This window comes from Giraffa tippelskirchi, chromosome 8 (assembly GCF_054371585.1).
Source record: "Giraffa tippelskirchi isolate mGirTip1 chromosome 8, T2T-mGirTip1v1.2.pri, whole genome shotgun sequence".
NCBI classification, from domain to species: Eukaryota; Metazoa; Chordata; class Mammalia; order Artiodactyla; family Giraffidae; genus Giraffa; species Giraffa tippelskirchi.
Window position 1 is genome coordinate 164,419,924 of NC_137282.1, and position 25,887 is coordinate 164,445,810.

The window sequence follows — 25,887 nt, forward strand, 5'->3', positions numbered from 1 at the left end:
AAGGGCCATGGTCAGAGCTGGGCCCTGGCGGGGGGCGGGGGGCGGCTGGGTGGCCAGGAGAGGCCTTCCTGGAGAGGAGCCGCCAGGCTGCTGTGGGAGCCTGACCCGGAGGAGAGGTCAGAGGAGGCAAAGACACCTTATCTGCTGGGATGATCCTCTGCGAAGCCACCTTCATGCCCACCTGATCGGAAGGCAGGGGCGGGTAGGAGTGGGTGGGAAGAACAGTAATTTCTAAAGAAGCGAAGCAACAGCTTTCAAAGATCATAAGATGTCCAGAGATTCCAAACTTCTGACCATTCGCCCAAGGACTGAGAGGAAATGAACTTTATAATACATTGGACCAGAAGCCTGCTGATAGCGCCAGGGCCCCCACCCCCCAGTAAGTCTCCCCGGAGGGCCGTGGGCCACACGCTGTCCCCTGGCGGACAGGGCCCACTGAAGAGTTCCTGGCTCACTGGGTGCCTGTAACAGCCCCAGACTCATAACTAATTCAGAAGACACTGACCCAGTTGCTTGGGTCAGCTCAAGGACAAGATGGGAAAAGATGACCTCACTCGACCCCTGGAGCTTCTTTCCAGAGATGACGTGGAAGACGATGATTCTCCCAGCAGAGGCATGCTTCATGTAGAAGGAAATGCTTGTCAAGGAAACTGAACCCAGGACAGCCAAACCTGCCCTGTGAGTGAAGAAAGGCTTACACCTGTGGTGCCTTACAGACATGGAGAATCACCTGAGACCAAGCTCAAGGGCACAGAATCCCTTGAAAGCCTCTTTCAGACGTAACGCGTGGACAGATCGTTTGAATAAAACTTGCTGTGAGACTCACTCAAACCCACCCACACTTTCTGAGCAGACAGAGCCCCCAAAGCAGTGTAATAGTTTATTTCCCCATTATTTTGATTTGGTTACCACTTAGCAAATCTGAAGTTATTCAGATGTAGCATTCTAGCGTTCCTAGATGCAAAGGACACGTACTTCTGAGAGCATCACAGTCTTCAGCTGCAAGGGTTTTACCAGCACAAGCGGGGGCAGGAGCTGGGGGCTGAAGATCCGGGGAAGGGGCACAGGCCCCGGGCGGGGGGTCTTGCATCTGTGCCACCCCACACGTGACTTGTCACCATCCACGGTCTGGATGCTGGTGAACTGACACCTCCTTCCCTTTAGCAACAGCGACAGAACAGGAGGAAAGGTAGACACAGGTCCTCAGCGCTGAGACCCTCGACGGTGGTAGGGAGCAGGGGTGGGGAGCGGCTCAACACTGGGACGCGTGCAGCAGGGTGTGTGTTTTTTTTTTTAAAAACAAACTGAACATGTGAGATCTGATTTTTGGGAGGCTCACAGCAACCAGGAAGGAAACAGGCTGCCAAATGCAACAGAAGGAGGAAGTATTTAAAAAGCTATCAAGATGAGGGTTTAATAACACACCCAGCCCATAAAAGACTGATTTTTTAAAAAATCTTTATTAAATCACAAATATAAATCTGCTTTGAAAAGCAATTTACAGCAAAATTCATGACAAGATTATGTACAATTGTCCAAGGACTGTTCAGCCTGGAACCCGGGAGGTTGGGCGGTGGGAGGCCCTCTGCATCTGTAAAGCCCCTCCCCAAGAGGCTAATAGTGAGTTTGCCCTGGAGGAGGCTGGCCTGTCTCTCCTGTATTTCAGCTGTGCTCCACACACTTGCCTTCCTAAAAGCCGTGAAGAGAAACTGGGAATCAGGCCTCACCATCTTCCACAATGGTAAACAGGGCTAGACGAGACCACCCTCCCGCACACTGACACGTGTCCAGCTGCGAGTCGAGGCCCGAAAGGTGAATTGTAAGATGATGCACATGGCAGGACAGTCCACGTGAGCTACAGCTATTTAGGGAGACAGGTAACAAAGACGCTGAGCTTATGGAAGCTCAGCACCTTCAGAGGAGATGCACCTGTGGAGACAGGGAAATGATGTGACCACAGAAGAGTAGAAGGGCTTATGCTGTGTCTGGATTTTTGCTAATAAAATGATTCACAGAAATAAAAGACCTTCATTGGTGCAGCCTTCCCTGGGGATGCAGCCCATGTGAGACCTGCACCCGGGTTTGCTTGCAGTGACCTGGGAAGAAAGCCTTGTTCACAGCTGAGCCCATGGATGCCTCTCTACTCATGCGGGGCACTGCTGGACTCAGGTGGTCCCCACAGTTGTTGGCTTGCTGGGCCACGTGGAGCAGTTTCTCCATCGCAAATCGCCCACCCGGCTGGGTCTCCGCATGGTGACTGAGGAGCTTCCAAAACCGTGGTGTGAAGGAGCTCTCCGTGGTGCTCCAGAAGACACTGGTCTCTGCCCACGGCGTGACCAAATCTCAGGAACAAGCCCCTGAGACCTTCCCTGCGGACCTAAAACTCTTCCAAATAACAAGGGCCTAAACTTGACAGCATCCCCCACTAACAACAAACTAGACTGATTTGCTGAGCCCACGTTGGGGTCCCTCACCGGGACTGCTTCATGGTTCCATCTGCCGCCCCACGCTGTGGGTCCCCCAGACCACAGAAAGCCACCGCTCACACGCGCTGTGCACGTGGACGGGGTGTGGCCCTGGCCAACGGCATCTGCCAGACACGGAGCTCCAGAGTCAGAGCAGCTTCATGTTGGAAAAGGAGACGGAGTGCGCGCACAGCATCGCCCAGAGCCGAGCGTCTGCTCGGAACGCGGGGCGCCGGCCACACGCGGCAGAGCCTCGCAGCGGGCCCCGCAGTCTCCTGCCCCCTGGGGGTAATGTACCCCAGATGCTCACATCTATAAGATGCATACGTCACTGTAGCCCACGGAGTACAATCTACTGTCGGAAGGGGTTCACTCCTTGTGGCTAATGAACCGCTTAAACTGCTGAGGGCCTCAATGTGGGCTTGGCAAGAGTGCCCCGAGGAGCAGGTGAATACGCACGTGTGGGTGCACGAAAGACCCCTGAGATATTTTAAGTTTGTGTGTATCTATAGAAAAGTAAAATCTGTTGGAAGAATGAAATTCTTCTTGTGGGCACCTCTAAGGAGGAGGATTTGGATTGGAAAAAAAGGAAGATTAGCTTTGGGTTTTGCCTTTTTATACTGTCTAATATTTCTGTAGTTAATGTGTATTATCTTATCCCTAAAAATGTCTTCCAACAAAAAAAGGAGGAAGAAATGATATTTCCAGGCTTCACTGCATACTAAGCTGGATAAAAGCTACAATCTGTCTAATGCAAGTTTGTTGAATGACTTAAAGGCACAGACTAGAATAAGAGAATGATCAGTTCATACACTGAGCCTTAAAGTCATGGCAATTACTTCCTGGTAGGACAAAAATAAGCTGCTACACCACAGTCCACACATCAGTACTTTTCCAAAAGGAGCAACAAATGAGTGGCCAGGCTCACTTAAACAAGTAGCTATCTTAGTGATTCTACAAAAAGCTGTGTTTGGAAAAAGCCCAATAATTTCAAGGCCCTGTCAGACTGTCACTGGCATGAGGAAGCATATAATATACAAAATAAGCAAAAACAGCTCCCTGGGCCTGCAGTTGCTCAATCTGCAGAGCCCTGTCCTGCCCTCACGCAGGGCTCTCCCCCGGGACAGGCGGGGGCTCCTCCTCTTAGTGTTGCCATGGTAGCCAGTCTCCTAACAAACAGGACAAGAGGGGAAACGTTCACCAAGCTTCAAAAATGCATCCTGGGTTGTTGATCTGTCAATCTTTCTCTTTTTGCTATAGCAATAATTTCTATAGCATGAGAGATAAAAAGACAAACAAATAATATCTTAACCAGTCACTACGGGTGACAACACATGATGCTCAGGGTGGCCCTAATGCCTTTGGCTCAAGAAACACCACAGGGTCACACCAGCTGGGTTCTGGGCCTGGGGGTGCGGGGGTTGCAGACAGGAGGTGGCGGGCCACCCAGGGAGGGACCCGGGGGCAACACTCCGGGGAGGGCCCGGGGCCGACACTCCCGGGGGGGGATCCAGGGGGCCGACACTCGGGGGGGGGCCCAGGGACCGACACTCCGGGGGGGACCCCCAGAGCTGAGTCTGTCCTCCTGTCAGTGTCCCAAGGTGCCCCATCCACAGCGGCCGGCGCATTCCTCCTCTGGGCGGAACGGCCTCACACGTAGGTTCTACTTCCCTGAGAAACAGACTGGCACGCAGGCGCCTTCAGGCCACCCTAGCGGTCAGCGAGGAAGCACAGGTTTCTATCTTCATGCAAGAAAGAGTCCACATCAGACTGGAGACAGCAAGTCAGTGAATGTAAACCACACGATGATGAGTTTTCACATTTTCATCAGGGTCCACAGAGACCCTGAAAACCATTCTCTCTTCTGGAAAAAGCTCATCTGTCAAGTTGATTTTGTACCAATGTTCTCCTCAGGGTGGGACTGAAGCCCCTGTTCCCATGTTTCGCAGAGAAAGAGCGGGGGTTCAGCCAGCTGGCCCCTCACGCGTACGCACACGCGCGCCACCTCTGGCCTCGGGGCCCTCACTCCTGGATGGAGGAGTGGCGCGGGGGCCTGTGGAAGTCCTCCGGGCCACCGACGTGTTCTGGCAGGTCGTAGCCCCTCAGGAAGTGTCCGCTGTTTTGCTGAGCAAAATAATACAGCTGTCTGGCTAGCAGAGGCTCAACCTGTAGTGAAAGATTGAAACAAGACATCGTCAACACCTGGCAATATCCCTCCATATCAAGGACACGGTCACATGTACAGTCAGGTGCCTTGACCGTGAAGACATGTCATGTGAGGAGCCTTCTGGAGAACACACTGACCTACAAACAGGATCTACTGAATTCTACGCTTCAGCTGAATGGAAAGGTAATGATGGTGTTTGTAAACCAACTGCTGCTTGAAATTTTCACTAAACTAGAACTAAATGAAGCACGCTGGTAAAACGGCCAAATTAAAGGTGAGTTCAAGGTGTGTGCGTGCTCAGTCACTGCCATTGCGTCCACCTCTTTGCAACCCTATGTTCTGTAGCCCACCAGGCTCCTCTGATCCATGGGATTCTCCAGGCAAGAATACCAGAGTGGGTTGCCAAGATCCTCCTCCAGGGGATCTTCCTGACCCAGGGATCAAACCTGAGTCTCATTAAAGTTTAAGGTAATCCGGTAAGTTAGGCCAATGGACTTATTTTTCCACATTTGCCATTTAACAGGGATGGTGGAAAAAGAGAAGTTAAGTGACCCCAGATCCCTCTAGTCTGAGGGTGGAGCACATTCACCAAAGAGTATTCAACGCTCAGCGTTTTCTGAGCTCACAGGAAGAAATGGAGCACATTCATCCCATCAGGGGTGCTCCCCGACTGAGCCTTTACAGGAGTCAACACAGACCGGCTTCGCATAACTCATCTGAAGTCACGGAAGCAAATTCAATCCATAATAAGTGGAGCAAGACTCCTGGGCCCATCCAGGGTCCCAGCTGACCCAGGCCCGTGCGCGCCAGCCCAGAGACCCAGACGCAGGGCTCACCACCATCTTCTGAGGTCCGTGCCGAGGTCACTCAGTCCTTGGACAGTTATTAACAAGAATCTGTTATTATATCAGTAACTGTCAGTCAGTGAGAGAATTCACGAGAAAACTCTAAAGATTTATGGGGACTATATTTCTGTTGGTTAGTCAGTTGTGTTTTGATTTTATAATCAAGAAGCAGGGGTTGTGCGGATACATGGCCAAGTCCCTTTGCTGTCCACCTGAGAGTATCACAACATTGTTAGTTGCCTAAACTGTAAAAAAAATAAAAGGTTTTTTTAAAAATTTTAATTAAAATCTTTTTTAAAAGATCTGACCTGAATTCTGTTAGGGTTTGGTGTGACTTTCCCTGCTGCTATTTGTCACCTGGGCCTGTTAATAACTTTCACAGGTCACAGCCACACAGAGGCTTCAATTTCAAATTTGAAAATCCCAAGTATTCAAAACTCTGCTTTCTGTGGCAAATTAATGCTACATGTTATCTCTCTAAACCTTCCTCCTTTCCTTTTCTGTGAAAGATGTTTACTCGGTGCAGGTGAGCGCATGCTAGACTCTGCTGGAAAGCGTGACCATGGCCTGAGCTGCCCGAAGGCCATGAGAGATTCTGCTCCACCAAACACTCACGGCCCTCAGCTCCCGACAATTAAATAAATTCTAATAACCCAGAAATAAAAGAGGGTGGGGGACTTTTGGAGGGGGCTTACACAACACTCAAGTCAGGGGAAAAGCTTCCCCTTAAGGGAGGATCAGCTAGAAGGCATTTTTAAAGTAACATTAAATGTTAAGAATTTTAAAGGGCAACTTTTAGCCCCATCCTTTTAAATCCCTATGAAATGGGAATATGACTATTTCCTTGGAAAACAAAACAGATGGGACAGGCACAGCACAGGCCAGAGGTCACCCCAGGTGGTGATGAGCAGGTGTTCAGTGCTGGGAGGCACCGCTCACCGGACACCCTCCCGCTCCGCCCAGGGCCAGGACACTTATTTCCCACCTGAACTGCTCTAAGTGGGCCCCTGCCCTGAGTCACCCGAAGGTGACCAGGCACTCACGTGGGCAGTGATGAGCTTGCGCTGTCTCTGAGGGTCTGGGAACTCCTCCCCGAAGCACAGAGTCACCTGGAACCTCGGCAGTGGCCGGCCGTGGTGTGCGAATGCTTGCAGCTCTGCAGACCAACGGAAGCAGTTCAGAGACCCGCACGCTGGACGTGGGGTGGGGATGGGAGCCCACGTGGATGTGGAGGCCAGACAGCGGTGAGGGCGGGACCAGACGCGGGGGTGCACACAAGTGTTCCCACGGGTCTCCCCTGGGGCATCGCCTTCACCTCAAGGGGGCTGCACCCCAAGAGGGGGGGCTTGTTTTGCAGCTTTGGACCCACAAGGAGGCAAAGGTCTCGGAAAGGAGTAGGGGAGGATGAAAAGGAAATGGAGCTATGTTGAGCCAAAAGAATTGTTTACACAGAGGAGAATCTGCTTTTTTCCAAAAAATCAGAATTTTCTAATTTGGCCCAGGACCTCTAATCCAGGTCTGCGTTGCCCATGACCTCCAACACCACAGAGTGCAGGACGTTATCTTGGAGACCCAGTGACTCTGAGCTGCTTCCCTCAGAAAGGAGGGTGGGATGACGTCCTGAGCCCACCCTGCGCCCACGTTCACCAGCACTCTGGCCCTGCCCCCCAGAGCACATGTCAGTCCTCAGAAGAGAGGCTCACATGGGCGCGGCCGCGTGTGCACAGCCGCGGTGGCCTTATCAGATGTGCACGCAGGCTGCGGGGCTGTCCCCAGGAGGCTGCAGATCCTGAATGGGTAGATATCAAAGATTTCCACTGTTCTCTTCAACCGAAGAAAAGTTTCTAACTAACTCACTGGACCATTGACTTCCTGCTTTTTTTTTCTTCCAGAATTCAAATGAAACCTAACTGACTTCAGCAGAACATGTGCCAGGCTTCCACACTGCGAGGGGGTGGGGGTGACACCCACGCCTCTGCGTTGGCTCAGTTCTCTGAAACAGTTGGCTGAGAGGCCTGGCGGCTCAAGAAGGTTCGCGGGAATCCCTGACTGGAGGGGCCCGCCTGCACAGCTGCAGCTTTTACTTCACAGTTTCCTCCTCAAACCTCAGAAAACACTTCAAGACAAGAGTTTGCACTAACACAGGGCACAGCCCTGGGTCACAGGGAGAAAGCAAAACGGAAGCAGCTCTTGGTCGGAGACAGCATGAGGGGCACACAGCCCCCCGTGAGGACACACAGCCCCCCGTGAGGGACACACAGCCCCCCATGAGGGACACACAGCCCCACATGAGGGGACACACAGCCCCCCATGAGGACATGAGGGGACACACAGCCCCACATGAGGGGACACACAGCCCCACATGAGGACATGAGGGGACACACAGCCCCACATGAGGGACCACACAGCCCCCCATGAAGGGACACACAGTCCCCCATGAGGGGACACACAGCCCCCCATGAGGGGACACACAGGCCCACATGAGGGGACACACAGCCCCACATGAGGACATGAGGGGACACACAGCCCCACATGAGGGGACACACAGCCCCACATGAGGACATGAGGGGACACACAGCCCCACATGAGGGGACACACAGCCCCCCATGAGGGAACACACAGCTCCCCATGAGGACATGTGGGGACACACAGCCCCACATGAGGGACCACACAGCCCCCCATGAGGGACCACACAGCCCCCCATGAAGGGACACACAGTCCCCCATGAGGGGACACACAGCCCCCCATGAGGGGACACACAGGCCCACATGAGGGGACACACAGCCCCACATGAGGGAACACACAGGCCCACATGAGGGACCACACAGCCCCACATGAAGGGGACACACAGCCCCCCATGAGGGATCACACAGCCCCCCATGAGGGAACACACAGCCCCCCATGAGGGAACACACAGCCCCACATGAGGACATGAGGGGACACACAGGCCCAAATGAGGGAACACACAGGCCCACATGAGGGGACACACAGCCCCACATGAGGGACCACACAGCCCCCCATGAGGGGACACACAGCCCCATATGAGGGAACACACAGCCCCACATGAGGACATGAGGGGACACACAGCCCCACATGAGGGAACACACAGTCCCACATGAGGGACCACACAGCCCCACATGAGGGAACACACAGTCCCACATGAGGGACCACACAGCCCCACATGAGGACATGAGGGGACACACAGCCCCCCATGAGGGAACACACAGCCCCCCATGAGGACATGAGGGGACACACAGCCCCACATGAGGGAACACACAGCCCCCCATGAGGGGACACACAGTCCCATATGAGGGACCACACAGCCCCACATGAGGGACCACACAGCCCCACATGAGGACATGAGGGGACACACAGCCCCACATGAGGGAACACACAGCCCCCCATGAGGACATGAGGGGACACACAGCCCCACATTAGGGATCACACAGCCCCACATGAGGACATGAGGGGACACACAGCCCCCCATGAGGGAACACACAGGCCCACATGAGGGGACACACAGCCCCACATGAGGACATGAGGGGACACACAGCCCTCCATGAGGGAACACACAGCCCCCCATGAGGGAACACACAGCCCCACATGAGGGAACACACAGCCCCACATGAGGGGACACACAGCCCCACATGAGGGGACACACAGGCCCACATGAGGGGACACACAGCCCCACATGAGGGGACACACAGCCCCCCATGAGGACATGAGGGGACACACAGCCCCACATGAGGGAACACACAGCCCCCCATGAGGGGACACACAGTCCCATATGAGGGACCACACAGCCCCACATGAGGGACCACACAGCCCCACATGAGGACATGAGGGGACACACAGCCCCACATGAGGGAACACACAGCCCCCCATGAGGGGACACACAGCCCCACATGAGGGGACACACAGCCCCACATGAGGACATGAGGGGACACACAGCCCCACATGAGGGAACACACAGCCCCCCATGAGGACATGAGGGGACACACAGCCCCACATTAGGGATCACACAGCCCCACATGAGGACATGAGGGGACACACAGCCCCCCATGAGGGAACACACAGGCCCACATGAGGGGACACACAGCCCCACATGAGGACATGAGGGGACACACAGCCCCCCATGAGGGAACACACAGCCCCCCATGAGGGAACACACAGCCCCACATGAGGGAACACACAGCCCCACATGAGGGGACACACAGCCCCACATGAGGACATGAGGGAACACACAGCCCCACATGAGGGAACACACAGCCCCACATGAGGGGACACACAGGCCCACATGAGGGGACACACAGCCCCACATGAGGGGACACACAGCCCCACATGAGGACATGAGGGGACACACAGCCCCACATGAGGGAACACACAGCCCCCCATGAGGACATGAGGGGACACACAGCCCCACATGAGGGAACACACAGCCCCACATGAGGACATGAGGGGACACGCAGCCCCATATGAGGGGACACACAGCCCCACATGAGGGGACACACAGCCCCACATGAGGACATGAGGGGACACGCAGCCCCATATGAGGGGACACACAGCCCCACATGAGGGGACACACAGCCCCACATGAGGACATGAGGGGACACGCAGCCCCATATGAGGGGACACACAGCCCCACATGAGGGGACACACAGCCCCACGTGAGGGACCACAGAGCCTCACGTGAGAGGACACACAGCCCCACATAAGGGGACACACAGCCCCCCACGAGGACATGAGGGGAGACACAGCCCACCAAGGGGACATGAGGGGACATACAGCCCCCCATAAAAGAGCACACAGCCCCACGTGAGGGGACGCACAGCCCCCCATGAAGAAGCACACAGCCCCACATGACAGGGCCCACAGTCCCAGAGGCCAGTAGCCACGTCCAACAGAGCTCCCTTCCTACAGATGCGGGGCCAGAGACACACCAAGAAGCGAGGGCCCCTTCTCCAGGATGAAGCCCCTCCCACCCACAGTGAACCTTCTGAATCCAAGACCAGACCCGTCACCTCGAGGAGACCCAGAGCCAGGCTCTTTCGGACTTGGCCACGGACCTCAGATTCCCGTCTCCTCCTCGAGCCCCGTGGCAGGCAGTCCACATACTGGGCCCAGGACGGACAGCCCCATGCGTCACGAGGCTTGGGTCAGGGAGGGGTTGCTGCCAGGGACCAGAGGCTACCTCTCCCTCCTCCTCCTGGTTTGCCTCTGGGGGAGGGTGAGTCACCAGGGACACGTTTGCTTGGGCAACGAAAGAGAATCTAGAGCAGCCTTAGCAAACGTGAGCCACGGAGCCCGGAGCTGAGCAGGGTCTCTGCTGGTAGACTGCAGGGGCTTTGTGCTCCAGGTGAACTGAATCAAGAAGCAGCTTCGGGGAAGGGGAGGCCCATGAAAGCCCAAACACAGGCTGTTTCTGAAGGAGGCACTTATACAAAAAGAGCTAAGGATGAGGGAGAACCAGCTCTCCGTCCAGAAGAGGCCTGGTGATGGGGACAGCCGAATGGACACTGGGGACAGACTTCCCCCACAAGGTAGCCGCAGGACTCGCAAAAGCCAGCCCAGGCCTGACTTAATTGCCACGAAATCAATACTAGGAAAACAAAACCTGGTGACTCTGGAAAATGTGATTTGAAATCTAGAAACAACTCATAATTTCCCCTCTGCAAAATCAGTTCAGCACACTCACCGGGGTCCCACCTGCTGGAAGACATCTGCTGAGGGTGACACATCTCACAACCATGAACGTTAACAACATACCTCTAACCTTACAATTTTTCTAGGAACCGTAAAAGAGCTGAAACATCAGCAGATATGCTTGCTGAGACCACTTGTGCCAGTAAAATAGGAGCCTTACTGGCCGGTGAGGAGTAGGTACATCCTAAAATTTTAAGACCTCAGTCTGAACCACAGCCCCGGGACAATCTCCCGCTCTTCACAGGCCCCTGCAGATGGGGTGACAGGTGAACCAACAGGACACCTATTCTGGGGTCAGGCCTGGTGGGTGCAGGGCCACACAGAAGGAAGCCCTGCTGAGCGACCTGGCACCATGACCCTCGCAGGGGGCACATCAACCATCACCAGCTCCACGCTCCCGGGCCCAGCTTGCACAGGCAGCCCATTCCGGCCGAGCCTCTCCACCTCACCTGATAGGAACTGCTGCGTGTCAAACAGCTTGCAGGTCTGGTCTCTCTCCAGCTTGTTGGGCCGGTCGCTGCACATCGCCAGGGGCCCGTCCCAGTAGATCCTGCTCTGGCACAGTCTCTTGGCATAAAGGCCGTCGGGGGCCATCCAGAGGACCACGCCCCTCTCCAGGTGGCTCAGCAGCTTCTCGATGTTCTTCCTCTGGCTGTTGTCCTCCGGGTAGGGAAAGAGGACCTGGTCCAGGCTGCTGGCGTCGTAGGTGTGGCCGTGGGAGATCCGGCAGCCCTCGGGGCTGGACGTGGTCAGCTCTTTGACCAGGACTTCCCGGTAGTAGAGGCAGATGTGCAGCCGGCAGTCTGCAAGCACAGCGCTGGCGGTCAGTGCAGGGTCAGTGCCGGGAGCCCGGTGCTGGTACTCAGGGGGCCAGGCAACTGCCCGAGAAGAGCATCCTCGGTGGGACGCTTGTACCAAGGGGTCTGGGGGCAGACACTGCAAGGCCTACGACCCTCTCTGAGCCTGAGCCTCGCCCGACAGTGGAGGACTTCTGCGTCAGTCTGTGATGCTCTCTAATCCAGCATTTTTCCAAGTGCGTGGGACACAGAATCTGGGGGAGAGCTCAGTAGTGGTGATGACAGCATTTATGTCTAACGTACCAAGTCACGTGCCACCAAACAAAAGCTCATTTTAAGCGTGGCCGTCAGTTTTGACTTTGGAAGAAGTAAACCCTACCTTAAATAATTCTTATTAGCGAAAAAGTACAATGGTCTTTCAGAAAAAAGGCAAATATGTCCACACACCCAAAACTACACTAAAAACATCAGTATGATATCATTTAGGAAAAGCAAACCATACACACAGAAGCGCACACTGAAGTTTGGGGAAGGACAAGCCTTGACACTGGCGAGCTCTGAGTGGTGGGACTATGACGTTTTTAGTTCACATTTTTGCTTTACTGATTTTTAACGTATTTTCCCACTATGTGTGTTCTACTCTTACTATAAAGTTACCTCGTGAAGGAAACAGCCCAAGCGTAAAGTCAGCTGAGACGCACCTTGGTTTGTGTTTGAGTCTGAGGATGGCTCTAGAATACCGCTTTCTCCAAAACTAAACAATATAAGCTCATTTCTGAAATTTTGCTGACTTTAGAACCTTCTCTAAAATCTGACCGATGGGCTGAAAGGACCAACCTGGTTTGCCGAGGGACCCGGACTTGAAGTACGAGGGGCAACTGCGTGGGGCTCAAGCCTGAGCGGGTGGCTGACCTTGGATAAACGGCCAGTATGGTAATCTGTACTGAGAGCACCCAAAGAAACCCACAAAAGCCTCTCATTCCTCAAGGGTAGGTTTTGAGACTGAGACAACCCACATTACTGCCTCCAGCCACCTCTGCCACTCCTGCCGCTGTGAACCCCGAGGAGTGGGTGTCGGCCACTCGGGGTTTCATTTCATTGAACGTCATCAGAAATCACGAGGTCACAGGGATATAAATAGCTGTTTATTTCCTACTCTCTAGGCACACACTCAAGTCTTAGGTGCTTAAGAAAAGGGTTTGAAAGTTTCTAAAAACAACACAGGCCTTTCTGCTCAGACACCTCTGCTCCCTCCACCATCCAGCAGCATCTAAGAAAGGCAGCAAGCCTCCTTCAGAACCTCAGAACCAGAAAGAGCCCATTGGCCATCCCAGCTCTCCTGGGAGCAAGGAAGGGCCCCAGCTCTGCTCTCCTGAAACCTGGAGAATCCAGCTTATGTTTCCTGTCACTGATTTTTAAAGAGGGCAGGGAGCAGGGTGAGAATTCCAAAGCATAAGCCATTCATTTTTAACATATGCAAATCTCATTTTAAAACAATCAAAACATTATGTAAAAGATAAATATACATGTATCACACATGCTTAGTACACCTCAGGGTGTCTTCCTTAAAACAGGTGAGACGGCTGAGATCCGGGCCTCTTCTAGAGATGAAACTCTAAAGACCGGATCTGATCTGGATTTGTTTGTGAGACACACCACGCTCAAAGGATGAGCAAGATGCTGGTTGCGAAGGCACTGTACGTGATGAGGAGAAAGAACCCAGAACTAGTGCCCTGGGAAGCCGATGGGCCACCTGTTTGCAGCTAAGCCTGCACGGACGGTGAGGAGCCCCTGCAGCGTGGTGTGAGAGGCCGGCTGAAGGGGGCCCTTGGCAATTGGCAAACGGAACTGGGGCACCTGCGCATTCCTGGAGAGCTGACACGGCTCAGACCCACCTGGAGAAGCGGGTCAGGCTGGGAAGCCGGCCCCCGATGCTAACTCTCCCACCCACTCCAGACCCCAGCTGCGCTCACAGACCCCTCACATCCACCCAAGGTGAGAGGACCCTCGCAGACGCCGCCTCCAGGGGGCCCCACTCACCTGAGAGGGCCAAGGCTTCAGCAGACCTTATGCTTGGCTCTATGGGGATCCCGGGGGCCTGGGACTCAGGCGGGGCACAAGCATAAAAGGTTCCTGTGACCTGGCAACCTGCATTTGCAAATAAAAATCAGATGCCGTCTAACAGAGTCCCTTGGAAGCAGAGGGAAGCTGCCTCTGCCTGAGGGTGGCCCGTCAGCCCCAGGGGTGCACCAGGCTGGGAGGGAAGGGCCTGGGCCCTCTGGAGCGACACTACCCACCCTGCACACACCTCCTCCCGAGAGGCAAGGAGGCTGAGGTCCTACTGAAAAACCAAGGCTGAAGAGGGACGGAGCCTTTTCACAGCTGGAAGGAACCTTGGGGTTGCCTCTGCAGTCTTCTTCCTCCCTCTCTCCCTTCCTTCCATCCCTTCTTTTTTGTTATTAACCCCTGCAGTGCCTCACAGAGTCACCTGTGTGTGTCTGCTGAGGACGTTTGAGACATACTGTCCTGGTCACTTTCCAGGCCACGGTGCAGCGTTCACCGCGCGCGCCAGGCTCAACCCCCAGGCGTCACTTATCTCATACCTGGAGGGCTGCGCCCTGTCTCTGCACAGCTGATGGGCAGGGTGACTGAGTTCAGAGGTTGTGCGATTCACCCCATGCACACAGCGAGCTCGCAGCAGAGCTGAGCCCAGGTCTCTACATGAGTTCCCACCTCCAAGAGCCAGACCAAAACCCTACACGTTGATAGGCCCGGTTCACCTTGTTGCTGCTCCTGCTGCTTTCAGGAGGAAAGGGAACCACGTCTCCAGCCAGCGCAGCAGCTGTGTTGCATGAGACATTAACAGAGTGTGTGCTAGGACCTCAGTTGGCTGGCGCATCACGTAATGTCACTTAGGTGTCAAGATCTGTCCACCAGCCTACCCTCTGCACCAGGGTCACTAGTTCAGCAGAGCTGATGCACCAGACTCAGGTCTGAACTGCAGGAAACTGTCCAGCATCAGCTGACTCTCCCACCACAATATGGAACACCAACTTTTGCTGCAAATCACTCTTAAAAAGCTAATAAAACCAAATTTTAGGATTAAAAAAAAAATACGTCACTCAAAACCAATCTTAAACAATAGGCTACTTCTTCAATTCCACAAGCCAAGAGTGAACTGGACATTACTGGAAAAAGGAGCCAATACTCCTAGAACAGTCAAAAGATCTAGGTGTTGATGGGTCTCAGGATTTCTATGTAAACAACTAACTCACAGATCCTGACAGCTTGTGCTTTGATGCACTGCACACACTGTGTGAAATTTTCTCCACACTCAGCTGACTAGTGCTTCTGAGAGGTCTCATTCTGAGGGCGGGGGAAGGCCTCCAGGAACCACATCACCCAGTCCAAGAGCAGCACCTACCAGGCACCCTTCTGTGGAGACCGTCTGTGTTTTCTTCACAGTATTTACACATCCCCTTCTTACTACGACCTCTAATCCCAGGAACGACTGCCTGGACACACCACTGCTTAAGAGAAATCTAACCAGCACAAAAATCCCCTGGGGTCCCTGCGGGCTGAGGTGGGTGCAGGGGGGCTGGGGCACAGCTGTGGGATGCCAGCTTTACAGATGTGTAGACAGAGACAGTCAGGATTAAGGGACGGTCCAGCCTTCTCTGGGAACACTAACAAAATCAACTACTTCTTGCCCAAGATTAAAAATAAAATTTAAGATTATTCAAGGAGGCAGAAACATGGTAGCTTATTAAACATAAAGTCGGCCAGTCTGAATTCTGATGTTCCTTGTCCTGCGTGGCTGGGGTCTGGGGTCAGGAGACCTGGAGTCGGTCCCTAGCCCTGTTTCACTGGGCAGCTGTGGGCACACTGCTTACATTCTGTGAAAAGCAGGGCAGCTTCCCAGGGCCTGGCGTGACCCCTGGTTCCATGACGCAGCCCCGAGCCTGTCCAGGCACACAGCAGGCCGGGCACTGTGGATCCGGAGTCCTCCTTTGGGACCCGTGCCCTCCTTTACCGCATGCAGGGCCCTCTCTGGCAGCTCTGAGCAGGGAGAGAGCCACAGGACTGCCTGGAGGTCAGGCCAGGAGGGGCCAGGCCCTCTGGCCACAGGCACTGCCCTTACCATTTTCACAAGCTGGGCCTTGCCAGTGGTGGCTGCGGGGTCCGAAGGTCACGGGACACTGATACGGGATCTCCGTGTGCGGCTGGTCGGGGACGAACTCCCTCCAGCCCCGGTCGTGGGGCGGGATCATGTAGTTGTGAACCTGCTGGAGGAACCAGAGGGGGGCTGAGGTGGAGAGCGGCCAGCTTGGGGTCAGCCTAGGGGAGCACCCCAGACTCCTGAGGGACCTCTCGTGTGGAGGGAAGCCAAATCCTCTTATCATCAGAAAAGTCGTGGTGGAAACTCACCACGAAGAATCGAAAGGACAAATGAGACAGTGCTGTAAAGCGACGCTTCATGTGAGGCTTTATGTGACGCTTCATCATATGGTTAAACCAAGAGCCCTGCTGGGGGCTCTACCTCCCTTCCAGCAAAGTGAATGAAACAGAGCTGGAATTCACACTGGAAAAGTCCGACGGGGTCAGCTGCCCTGTGGTTTCACATGATAAAGCCCTGCTTCCAAAATCTTTGGCTTCCACCAAAGGTCTGTTTCCCAGAAGATTTCAGAGTCAGTGGGGAAATCTAACCAGCAAGCAGATGCACCCACCCTCATCTCCCTCTCTTCAAACCAGCAACACCAGGTAGAAACTGAAACATTCATCCAGTGGCCTGGGCTGTGGCTTGGTAGCTGGACAAACAGCAAAAACGGAGCTCTGCTTGCTTCTGTTTGCAGGTCTCTCCCGCCACGTGGGATCTGGCCCAAGTGCATCTCACAGGCCTAGTCTCCCCTGCTCGAAGCCCTGCCCCTCCCATACCTGAGCAGGCAGCGAGGAGTAAGGAGCCGGCATGCTGTATGCGTGGCTCATGGGCATCTGTGGGTCCTCCAGGGTCAGCTGCTTTGCTCCTGAGGGTTTGGGAAAAAGGGAAATGCACAGTGTGAAAAAGGAACTGACAGGATGAAATGTCAAATCTTAGAAAAATACCTGAGAGTGTAATTCCTAGAATGCATAGCACAGTGTTGACAAATAAGGCATTTTTCTGCAATTCCCTTGGGCAATTATTTGCCCAGGCCATTAAACTGGTTCCTACAAGGTCCCACAAAGGGAGCACAAGTAGAGAAGCCCGAGGGTGATGGGCCTCGTGGCATGAGCTCCCCCAGATGTCCATCTAGTGAGGTCACCTGTGGTTTGTTTAAACTGGGCTCTGCTCTGGGTCAGAATCTTGGAAAGTGGGAACCTTAGTTTTAACAAGCAGCCCAGTTGACCATGCCAAAGCCTAAATGTTGACATTTCTCTTACTACAAATGGTAACGATATATAGATTATGAACCTTCCCTTCTGCAAAATGCGTAATCATGAGAGACAGATGAATAAGTAAAGCTTCAAACAGCTTTTCCATTTTTGGCTTGGAAATCTGGCCCATATCTTAGGAGAACTAACTAGAACACACACACATATGCACATACACAGGAAGAGACCAGGAGTCTGAGAAATTATCCTGCACTAACACCGTGAGAACTTCAATTTGTGACCCAGAGAAGTTGGGAAAACTGCCTGCTAGGCTTGAATGGGAGGCCGAGGCAGGCAGGCCACAAAAGCAGCAAACAAAAAACGGGACTCTGACAGTGAGCGTGAAGTGTGAGTGCAGGCGGCCCCAGCCTGGGAAGCCCACCTTTCTTGGCTCCTTCTGGGACGATCCGGTACACTTTGTAGGGGTCCGAGATGTCCAGCTGGCTCCGCTCCACCAGCTCCTCGAAGTCATTGCTCTTGTTCAGAGCACACCGCAGGCGGGTCTTCCAGGTGGGAGGGTCTGGCTTGTCAATGCCTTCTCGAAACTTCCCTTTAAACAGTGCCCAAGCCTGGTGGAAAGTTAAAATGCAGGTCTTTCAAAAAAAGAATCTGGAAATTGTATTTCTAAAGGAAAGAATGGTGGCAGAGGCTTCAGATTCACAGGAATGTGGGACAGAAAGACACCAGGTATTTATAAAAGGTGGGTGAGATTGGAGGACCCCCGCAAAGTCCCACCCACCCAGTGAAGCAGTTAGGCTGGAAGCAAGGACAGAGCTGTGGGGTGAGGGGCCAGCACAGGGCACCTCTGGACGTCAGAGAGCCTGAGGTACTCTTCGAGCAAGTTCCCTGAGGAAGTCCCCGTCCACGCTCTGCCCACAGGTGGTGGGGCTGGGCCCTAAAGCACTGGCCGCTGGGTAAACTGCCTGAGGGGGAAAAGGTCAGGACAGGGACACACACACACAGGGCAAAGAGAAACCCCCAGAGAGGCCCAAAGGAGACCCTGAGAGGGAGAGAGAGGAGAAAGAGGAAGGGAGAGAGACAGAGAAAACTTTCCAGGGAGAGACTCGGGAAGAGGGAGTCACACAGACACAGTGAGACAGAGGGAGAGACGTGGCCGAAGGACTAGAGAGAGCGCCCGAAGGAGAGTGCTGGCCAGAGAGGGGAGTGAGGGCGGGACAGTGGAGAGGGGCGCAGAGACCAGATCTGAGAGGCGCAGCGCACACACCTGCCCGTGTGCAAGGAAGAGACACAGTTGATCCGCGGAGGCGAGGAGGTATCCAAAGATCCAGAAAGAGGCCCCCAGGGAAAGAAAGGCGCAGCCTTGGCCCACCCCTCTACCCGGCGGGAGCGCGGACGGGTACCTGACTCCGGGGGACCGTGCGCCCCACGCGCTCAGGCGTGGCACCAGATCCGCCCTCTGAGAAGTTACCAGAGGAGCCGCGGGCCAACCGCGCTCCCGCACGAGGCCCTGCGCGCACGGCGCGGATCGGTCCCCGAGCCCAGGTCGGGTGGGCGCGCGGGCCCTGGCCCCTCCCAGCCCCGCCCCGGGCACCTTGAAGAGGGCGGCGTCCTCCTCGCGGTTGTAGTCCTGCTTGCCCGCGTGCTTCCAGGGGATGCGGAAGATGCTCTTCTCCTCGTTCTCCCACACCAGCCCCGGGTACTTGCCGCTGTCGATCTGGTCGATGAGCCACTGGCGGAGCTTCCCGTTGCCGCAGCTCACGGAGCTCATGCCGAACTCGCCGCCCCGGCTGCCGCCCTCCAGGTTCATGCCCTGCACGCCGACGCTGTCCCCTCGCAACCCAGGCTCCGCTCCGGCACTCGCTCTGCGCTGCGGGGAGAGGAGGCGGCCCCCCGGCAATGACCACGAGGACGCTGAGTCTCGGAGGCGGCGAGGCGCGCGCCGCTGTCTATGACCCCGACGACCCGAGAGAAGGCCCTTCTCAGCCACCCCGGCTCGTGCGCGACCTCACCTTCTGGACGCTCCACTTGCGTTTCCCCCCGCGGCCCGTGCGCTGCCCAGACTCAGGGCTCTGATCTTCGCGCAGCCCCGAAATCCAGCCGCCACCACGCGTGGCCCTCCGTTTGCTCACTCGTACTCCCTCTCCCCTGCCCAGGCCCGAGCCGTGGACAGTCCATTTCCCCTGCCACGGCCAGTTTCCGCCCGCCCCCTCTCCCTAGCCCCCACTGCCCGGTGGCCCCGCGTGTTCCGCACGTGGGCTCCCCTGTGGCCTGGCCTTCCAGGTGCGCGGCGGCAGCAGCTCCCCCGCGGCTCTCTCTGAAACCCGCACTCTTTGCCCCAAGAATGCCCCGGAGCCCCAGGCAGGTAGCAACGACCAGGTGGCCCGGGAGCCACATGCGACAGAGGGACCCGGCCTCAGGCGGCGAGTGCAGCCTCGTCGTGGGGGATCCCCGCGCGCCGAGCATCAGCCGGGCGGGGAGGCCGACGGGGGGAGCGGGGGGTGGGAAAGTGCCGGGAAGGCGGGGGTCGCGGAGCGCGAGGCCCCTAGTGGCCTGAATTTGGAGCACCTCCTCTTCCACCACCGGTCGGGAAGCCGCGAGCCCGGGGCCGAGGTGAGTTTGAGCCCCTCAAGAGCGAGGAGCAACAGAAGCAGCCTCGGGAGGAAGGGTCTGTCCCCCGCGGCTAACCCTGCCACCCGGTGTGGGTCCCTTCGACGAGCCCCTCGGCCGCTGATGGCCCGGCGGCCTCGTTATCACACCCGGTCCCGCGCGTGGCCTCCCGGGGCCCGGGCTCGGCCGACCCACGGACGCTGGGGCCGCGGGACTCCACGGCCAAGAGCAGATGGGGTGGGCGTCGGGGCTCCCTCGAGGGGCGTGCTCCCTCCTGGCGCCGGCGCTGGGGTGCCCTGCGCTGCCCCGAGGTGGACCCCGGACGGCTGGCCTCGCGCCGGGTTCCTGCGGTACCCGCCTCGCAGCCCTGGTCCTTCCCGACCCAAGTCTTACCTCGCCCCGACTCGAGCTGAGGGCAGCGGTGAGTCCCAAGTCCAAGCAGTGAAACTAAGCCGCCGAGGTAGGAAAGAGGAACTTTATAAAGCTTCTTAAAAGCCGCGCTTGAGGCGGAGCCTACGCGGGGCGGGGCCAACCGGGCCGCCTCCTGGCGGGGTGGGGGCTGCGGGCGCCGAGCTCTGCGCGCGGTGCTGGTCTGGGGGTTCCGGGCAGAGGGCTGGGCGCCCGGGGTGCTGCGGAGTCTGCGGACGGAGAGCCGCGGGCTCCGGGCTGGAGCTGGGCTAGGGGCTGCGGACGCAGAGCGGGGGGCGCGGGGCCGGGTCGGAACCGGGGCTAGCGGAGCGCCGACTCCCAGCTGGGCGCGCGAGGCTGGTCTGGGGGCTCTGGGCAGCGAGCCGGGTGCGCAGGATGGGGTAGAGGGCTGCTGACGGAGAGCCGGGGGCGCAGGGCCGGGCGGCGCTGGGGACGCACCTCGAGTTGGGCGCACGGGCCAGGGGAACCTCACTCGGGCGGTTTCCTGCCGAGGGCAAGGCGCGAGGGGACCTCGCCTCCGCGCCGGGACCGCTGAGCGGCAGCTCAGCTACGGCGGCGCTGTCAGGGCGGGAAGTGGGGGCGTGCAGGAGCGGGAATCTGGTGCGAAGGGGACTGGGCTTGCAGAGCTCGTAACCAAAGACAGAGGACTGTCCGTGTCGACCGACCGTGGGTGGGTGGGGGGCACCTTTGACTGTCACTGAGAGTCCCGCCCCTCCACCGTGTTTAGAGAACATCATACTCATTGAAAAGAAAAAAGGAAATGGCCCAGATACCTTGAGCTGTAAACTGCGTTCACATGCTGTCTTCGCTTGAAATGCTCGCATCCTGCTGGTCGGCTCAACTGGAGGACTTCAGTGACTGTAACAGCACCTCCAGAGCTTTAGTTGTGGCCGCAGGAAAGAACTGGAAGAAGTGTCCAGGTCCACCTCGCAGTGGCATAGTTTTAACCTCAACGTGGGAGAAACAATTTACAAGTGGTGGTTTAAATGTCCAGAATAGGAACAATATTTAAACAGAGGGATTTTACTTAATGTTCCAAGATCTAACCACCCGCCCCCCGCCCCACCCCCCAGCATCGTCAAGGCTTCAGCATGTTTGTGTAGTTACCGGTTTCAGGTAAACCGTCAGATCACTGGTTTCTATATGATTTTAGACCACCACCACCCCAGGTCAACTCGCAACTTTTGAAAAGCTTTTGATTTCACTTATTTCTCAGTTTTTCTTTTAAATATTGGGCCACTGTCTCCCACCCAAAGAAATAACCAAGCTCAGCCTAGAGCAAAACAGCCATGAGGTACAGAGTGGGTAAGCTTTTCCTCAAACTAACGACTTTCTCAGAAATTAACAGGATGCTATGTTTTTATTCACTCAAGTAAGTTTTCCACTATCAGAGTCTATGTAGTAAACAACACGGTATTTTTCAAAGAAAATTCTGGTCAGGGCGGTTTTCCTTCCTTTCTTCTTTCATGGATTCATTCATTCAACAGATATTTTTGGGGCCCCCTCTACCTATCAGGAACTGAGCTCAGCACTTGGATACCTCAGCCAACAAAGTGGACGTGGCTGCCTTGCACTTTTATCAGTGGATTGCTTTCCCCAGCGTGCTCACCAGCAACAGAAAGGAGATTGCTAAGAACAAAAACGGCCACCTAGAGCTTCCTGTGCTTCCGCACGCGTGTCCTCTGCCCATTCTTAGTTGTCTCACCGTTGCCCCTCACTCAAGCACTTTCAGACGTTGAAAACCACGGCGGCCTTGTTTTAAAATGTGATTGCAAACCTTCAACGCCATCTTCTGGTTTACTCATTTGTCATATTGATCTACCAGAAGTGGTATTTTCTCTGTTACGATGAGGTAGATACAGAGAATCGTGTGTTTTAATCACTGAACTCTCGAAGTCCTCACTGCCCCAGGAGGTGGAGAGGGAGGGCTTGGCCTCACGAGCTAGCCGCTCACTGCAGACTCTTCTGTCTTAGTCACAGCTGAAACAGAAGGGGCAGAAGGTTTAGACTGACTCTCCCCCCACACTTGAGGAGGTCAGAGTGCCCCTCAGAGAAGACTCGACATGGCCTTCCAATGGCGCAACCTGTAAAAAGGTGAAAGCAAGTAGGAAATCAATTAGTTGAACATGTATCCAAAACAGAGCCCATCAGGGTGTTCTGTGAGGAGGTTGTTTACTTCAGCCACTTGTCCAGGTGTCCAAGTGCTGTTATGTAGACAGAGTCCAGTCTGAACGCAGGAGCTCAATTTTCATTCACGTTTATCATAAAGAAACCATTAGAAAAGTTGAATTTACCTAAATTCAGTAATTTAGAAATCAATCTTTTAAAATTATACATTCACATGCAAGAAAAGTATTTTAGAAAAAACCCATGCTAGATACAAAAAAACCACCTTGTTTTGGATAAAACTATTTTCTTACTAATTTATTTTTTAAGAAGGAAAGAACTGTTGTTTAGTTGTTCAGTCATGTCCGACTCTTTGTGACCCCATGGACAATAGCCTACCAGGCTCCTCTGTCCATGGGATTCTCCAGGCAAGAATACTGGAGTGAGTTGCCATTTCCTTCTCCAGGAGATCTTCCTGACTCAGGGATCAAACCCACATCTTCTGCATTGCAGGTGGATTCTTTACCACTGAGCCACCAGGGAAGCCCAAGGAGGGAACAACAATGTATTACAAACAGTGCAACTATATATATCATTGAAAATGTTTATAGGGCAGTGGTTTTAGGTACTTATGAAAATCCAGGAAAATAGTAAAAATGTTTGTTTGTTATGATGTAGTTCATTTAAGATAAATATCTCCTCTAATACTCTTTGGCTGTTTGTATACACAGTGCTAATTATTACCCTTGACCGTGGCATCCTATATGACAGTATTTTTATGTTATTATTGTATTATTAGTAATATATAGTAGGCCATGGAATTCTCTAGGCCAGAATATTGCAGTGGGTAGTCTTTCCCTTCTCCAGGGGATCTTCCCAACCCAGGAATTGAACCAGGGTCTCCTTTACCCGGTAGATTCTTTATCAACTGAGCTATCAGGGAAGCCCCTGAGCTGGTGATGGACAGGGAAGCCTGGCATGATGCAGTCCATGGGGTCGCAAAGAGTTGGACATGACTGAGCGACTGAACTGAACTGATGGGTAATATATGCTATGCAGTAGTACAGTAACATGCAGTGTACTCTGCTGTAGTAACACAGTAATATCTCTAGTATACGCTGTCCCTCTGGTAAGGCAGTGCTCCTGTGTTACAGCACTCGAGTAGTGGGGCATCTGTGCTGTACCCTAAGGTGTCACGGTACTCTGTGACGGCATGGGGTTGGATTCTGTAGACGGTAATGTTACTGTGTGGTGTCATTAACAACTAAAAGTTTGGGCGCAGAGCCTGCAGCCCTGGCTCAGACTCCCGAGGTCTGAACTGACTGAGGTTTCCCTTCCGAGTTCAGTGCCGCTCGTGGGCTTTCCTGTCTCCCAGCGTCCTGTGGGAGCCCAGACCTGGCACACCCCACGTTCAACCCGTCGAGACTCTTGTCACTTATGCGTCAACATCCAGGGAAACCTCATAGGCTTGCCCTCATCTGATCTCCAGCTGAAGCTGCCCCGGGGGCAGGGCGGGCAGCACCCAGGCCCGTGCTCAGGTAAGGAGAGAGAGAGACGGCCGCTGAGACCCCCGCGGCTCCCCTCGGCCATGTTCCGTCCTCCCCCTGGCCTGCAGGGGCTTGGCTGCCTGTCTAGACGGCTCCGAGGCGGGTCTGTCTGCCTGGGGCAGCGCTCCCAGGGCATCGGGTCCCCCTTCCGGTGAGAGAGGAGAGGCAGCCTTCACGCTGCACAGGCTTGGTGCAGGGACCAGGGAAACTTCTCCCAACCCTGAACAACTGTGTCCTCTGCTCTCAGAACCAGTGGCCTTTCAGGTTGCAGTAAGTTCAGAGTAAGAAAAACTGCCTTTTCTTTAAGCCGCTGACCTAACCTCTGGTCTCCACTTCATTCTTCTCCATACAGCTCTGTTCCGCACTCAGAGCACCCTGCTCTCGAACATTTTCATCCTCTGGGAAGTCTAACCTTATCAACCACTTACACAGGACAGGAGCTGCGGTGGAACACTCTGGATGGAAAAGACGTGAACCTTAAATGCTGTCACACCCAGTCTAGAGGAATTGAGCTGAACTTTCTAACGTGACGAATCCCTTGGCAATATCAACAGTACCCCTAAAGCTGATCTTTTTTCATGCAGGATTGTATACACTTTTCCACTTAATTTAGTGGCCTGAGCTTCTTCGATGAAACAGAACAGCCTGGAGCGTTCCCAGAGCCCAGGCCTGGCTGGGGACCCTGTTGCCCACAGGCACGGAGAACAACCCCCTGCCAGGCACATAGGAAACTGGGTTTCTGATTTTAATCAATTATGTGACAGAAAGTCACAGAATCAAAGACCCTGTGTAAACAGCTGTTCCCTTATGTCTCCTCTCCTTGCCAGTGTTCTGAGAAGCCTCCTGTGACGTGTCTTCCTGACTACATCATCAGTGACGTGGCTTGAACAAGAGATCGTGTGATTCTGCCAGCTCCCTTCACCAAGCCAACAAAAAGGCAAATGGTTTGCAAAGACTTTGGGCAATTTTCTGAAAATTGAAGCAATAGGTGAAAAGCCAGTTCCTCCTGTTTGCAGCTGGGTTATTCTCAAGCTCACCCCTTCTTCCAGCTGGACACTGTGGGGCACGCTGTCACTTGACACATAAGAAGTGTCACTCTTGAGACTTGTGGGTCCTGTCGGGGGCGGGATGTAATAACTGGCTATGCCCCGGCACCCAGTCCCCCCAGTCTCAGGGGCTTGGAACCACGTAGGCTGCCTCTTGTTCACACGTGGTCATCACCACTCTGAGAATTCAGGCCAGGCAGACTGTATGCACCGAGACGTTCCTGCTCACACAACATAGAGATGGTGCTGGTTCTCTGAGCATCGTCTCACCACGACCCCTGCACCCCTGGTGGGAGGTAAGGACTCTCCATGGAAAGCAGGCGGGCCTAAGTGAGGCAGGAACCCAGGGGCCCAGGGAGAGCAAGGGGATCTCGGTCCAGGGTGCGTGGAGGGCGGTCAGAGGAGGATAACAGGGGGCCTGGGTGCAGAGAGCTGGACCTGAAATGAGACGTTTCCAGGCACAGAGATTGGGGTGGGGGGAGTAGGTCTCAAGGGTAGAGAAGACGCTGGGGACACACCTCCCCGACACAATCTCTGGGAGTGATGACCCTGCTCCCCCTAATTGCCCTCACCCTGGCTCCCTGAGCCGCCTGGGCAGCCAGTGGTGAAGACTGTGACCTGCAGGTCCCGCCCTGCTCCCACCCGCTGCCCCTCTGGTGGGGCTGTCGCTCTCTCCTCCTTCCAGCACGTGGTCGGCATGTCCTGGGGCCTCGCTGGGGGTTCAGTCCCATCTATCTTAGTTGAAGGTCCCCGCGCTGGACTCCTGGTGCCCTCAGAGCTCAGTCCAGGAACACTGGGCTACATC

General features: G+C 54.9%; 1 protein-coding gene across 4 annotated transcripts; it reads right to left on the minus strand.

The window, feature by feature from the left end:
• Nucleotides 1-1,441: 1,441 nt before the first annotated feature.
• IRF4 (interferon regulatory factor 4) lies at nt 1,442-20,408 on the minus strand. Of its 4 annotated transcripts, none has more exons than XM_081520606.1 (9): nt 20,348-20,408; nt 18,939-19,209; nt 17,769-17,955; nt 16,913-17,001; nt 16,119-16,260; nt 14,018-14,125; nt 11,630-11,983; nt 6,521-6,633; nt 1,442-4,631 (listed from the first exon to the last, which is right to left on the minus strand). In XM_081520606.1, the coding sequence occupies exons 2-9, from the start codon at nt 19,152-19,154 to the stop codon at nt 4,488-4,490; spliced, it is 1,353 nt and encodes a 450-aa protein (XP_081376732.1). In that variant the 5' UTR covers nt 19,155-19,209; nt 20,348-20,408; the 3' UTR covers nt 1,442-4,487. The 4 variants fall into 4 exon arrangements, with proteins under 4 accessions (XP_081376732.1, XP_081376729.1, XP_081376730.1 ...); XM_081520603.1 differs by having other exon boundaries at nt 16,119-16,263; XM_081520604.1 differs by having other exon boundaries at nt 18,939-19,214.
• Nucleotides 20,409-25,887: the final 5,479 nt, after the last annotated feature.

What these genes read in the sequence shown, in the direction of transcription:
- IRF4 (XM_081520603.1), bottom strand. Translation starts at nt 19,154, where the DNA reads ATGAACCTGGAGGGCGGCAGCCGGGGCGGCGAGTTCGGCATGAGCTCC. An exon ending in TGAAGCCTTGGCCCTCTCAG is followed by an intron (nt 11,984 to 14,017) that starts GTGAGTGGGGCC and finishes CTGTGCTTGCAG; the next exon opens with ACTGCCGGCTGCACATCTGC. An exon ending in CACGCAGCAGTTCCTATCAG is followed by an intron (nt 6,634 to 11,629) that starts GTGAGGTGGAGA and finishes GTTGGTCTGCAG; the next exon opens with AGCTGCAAGCATTCGCACAC.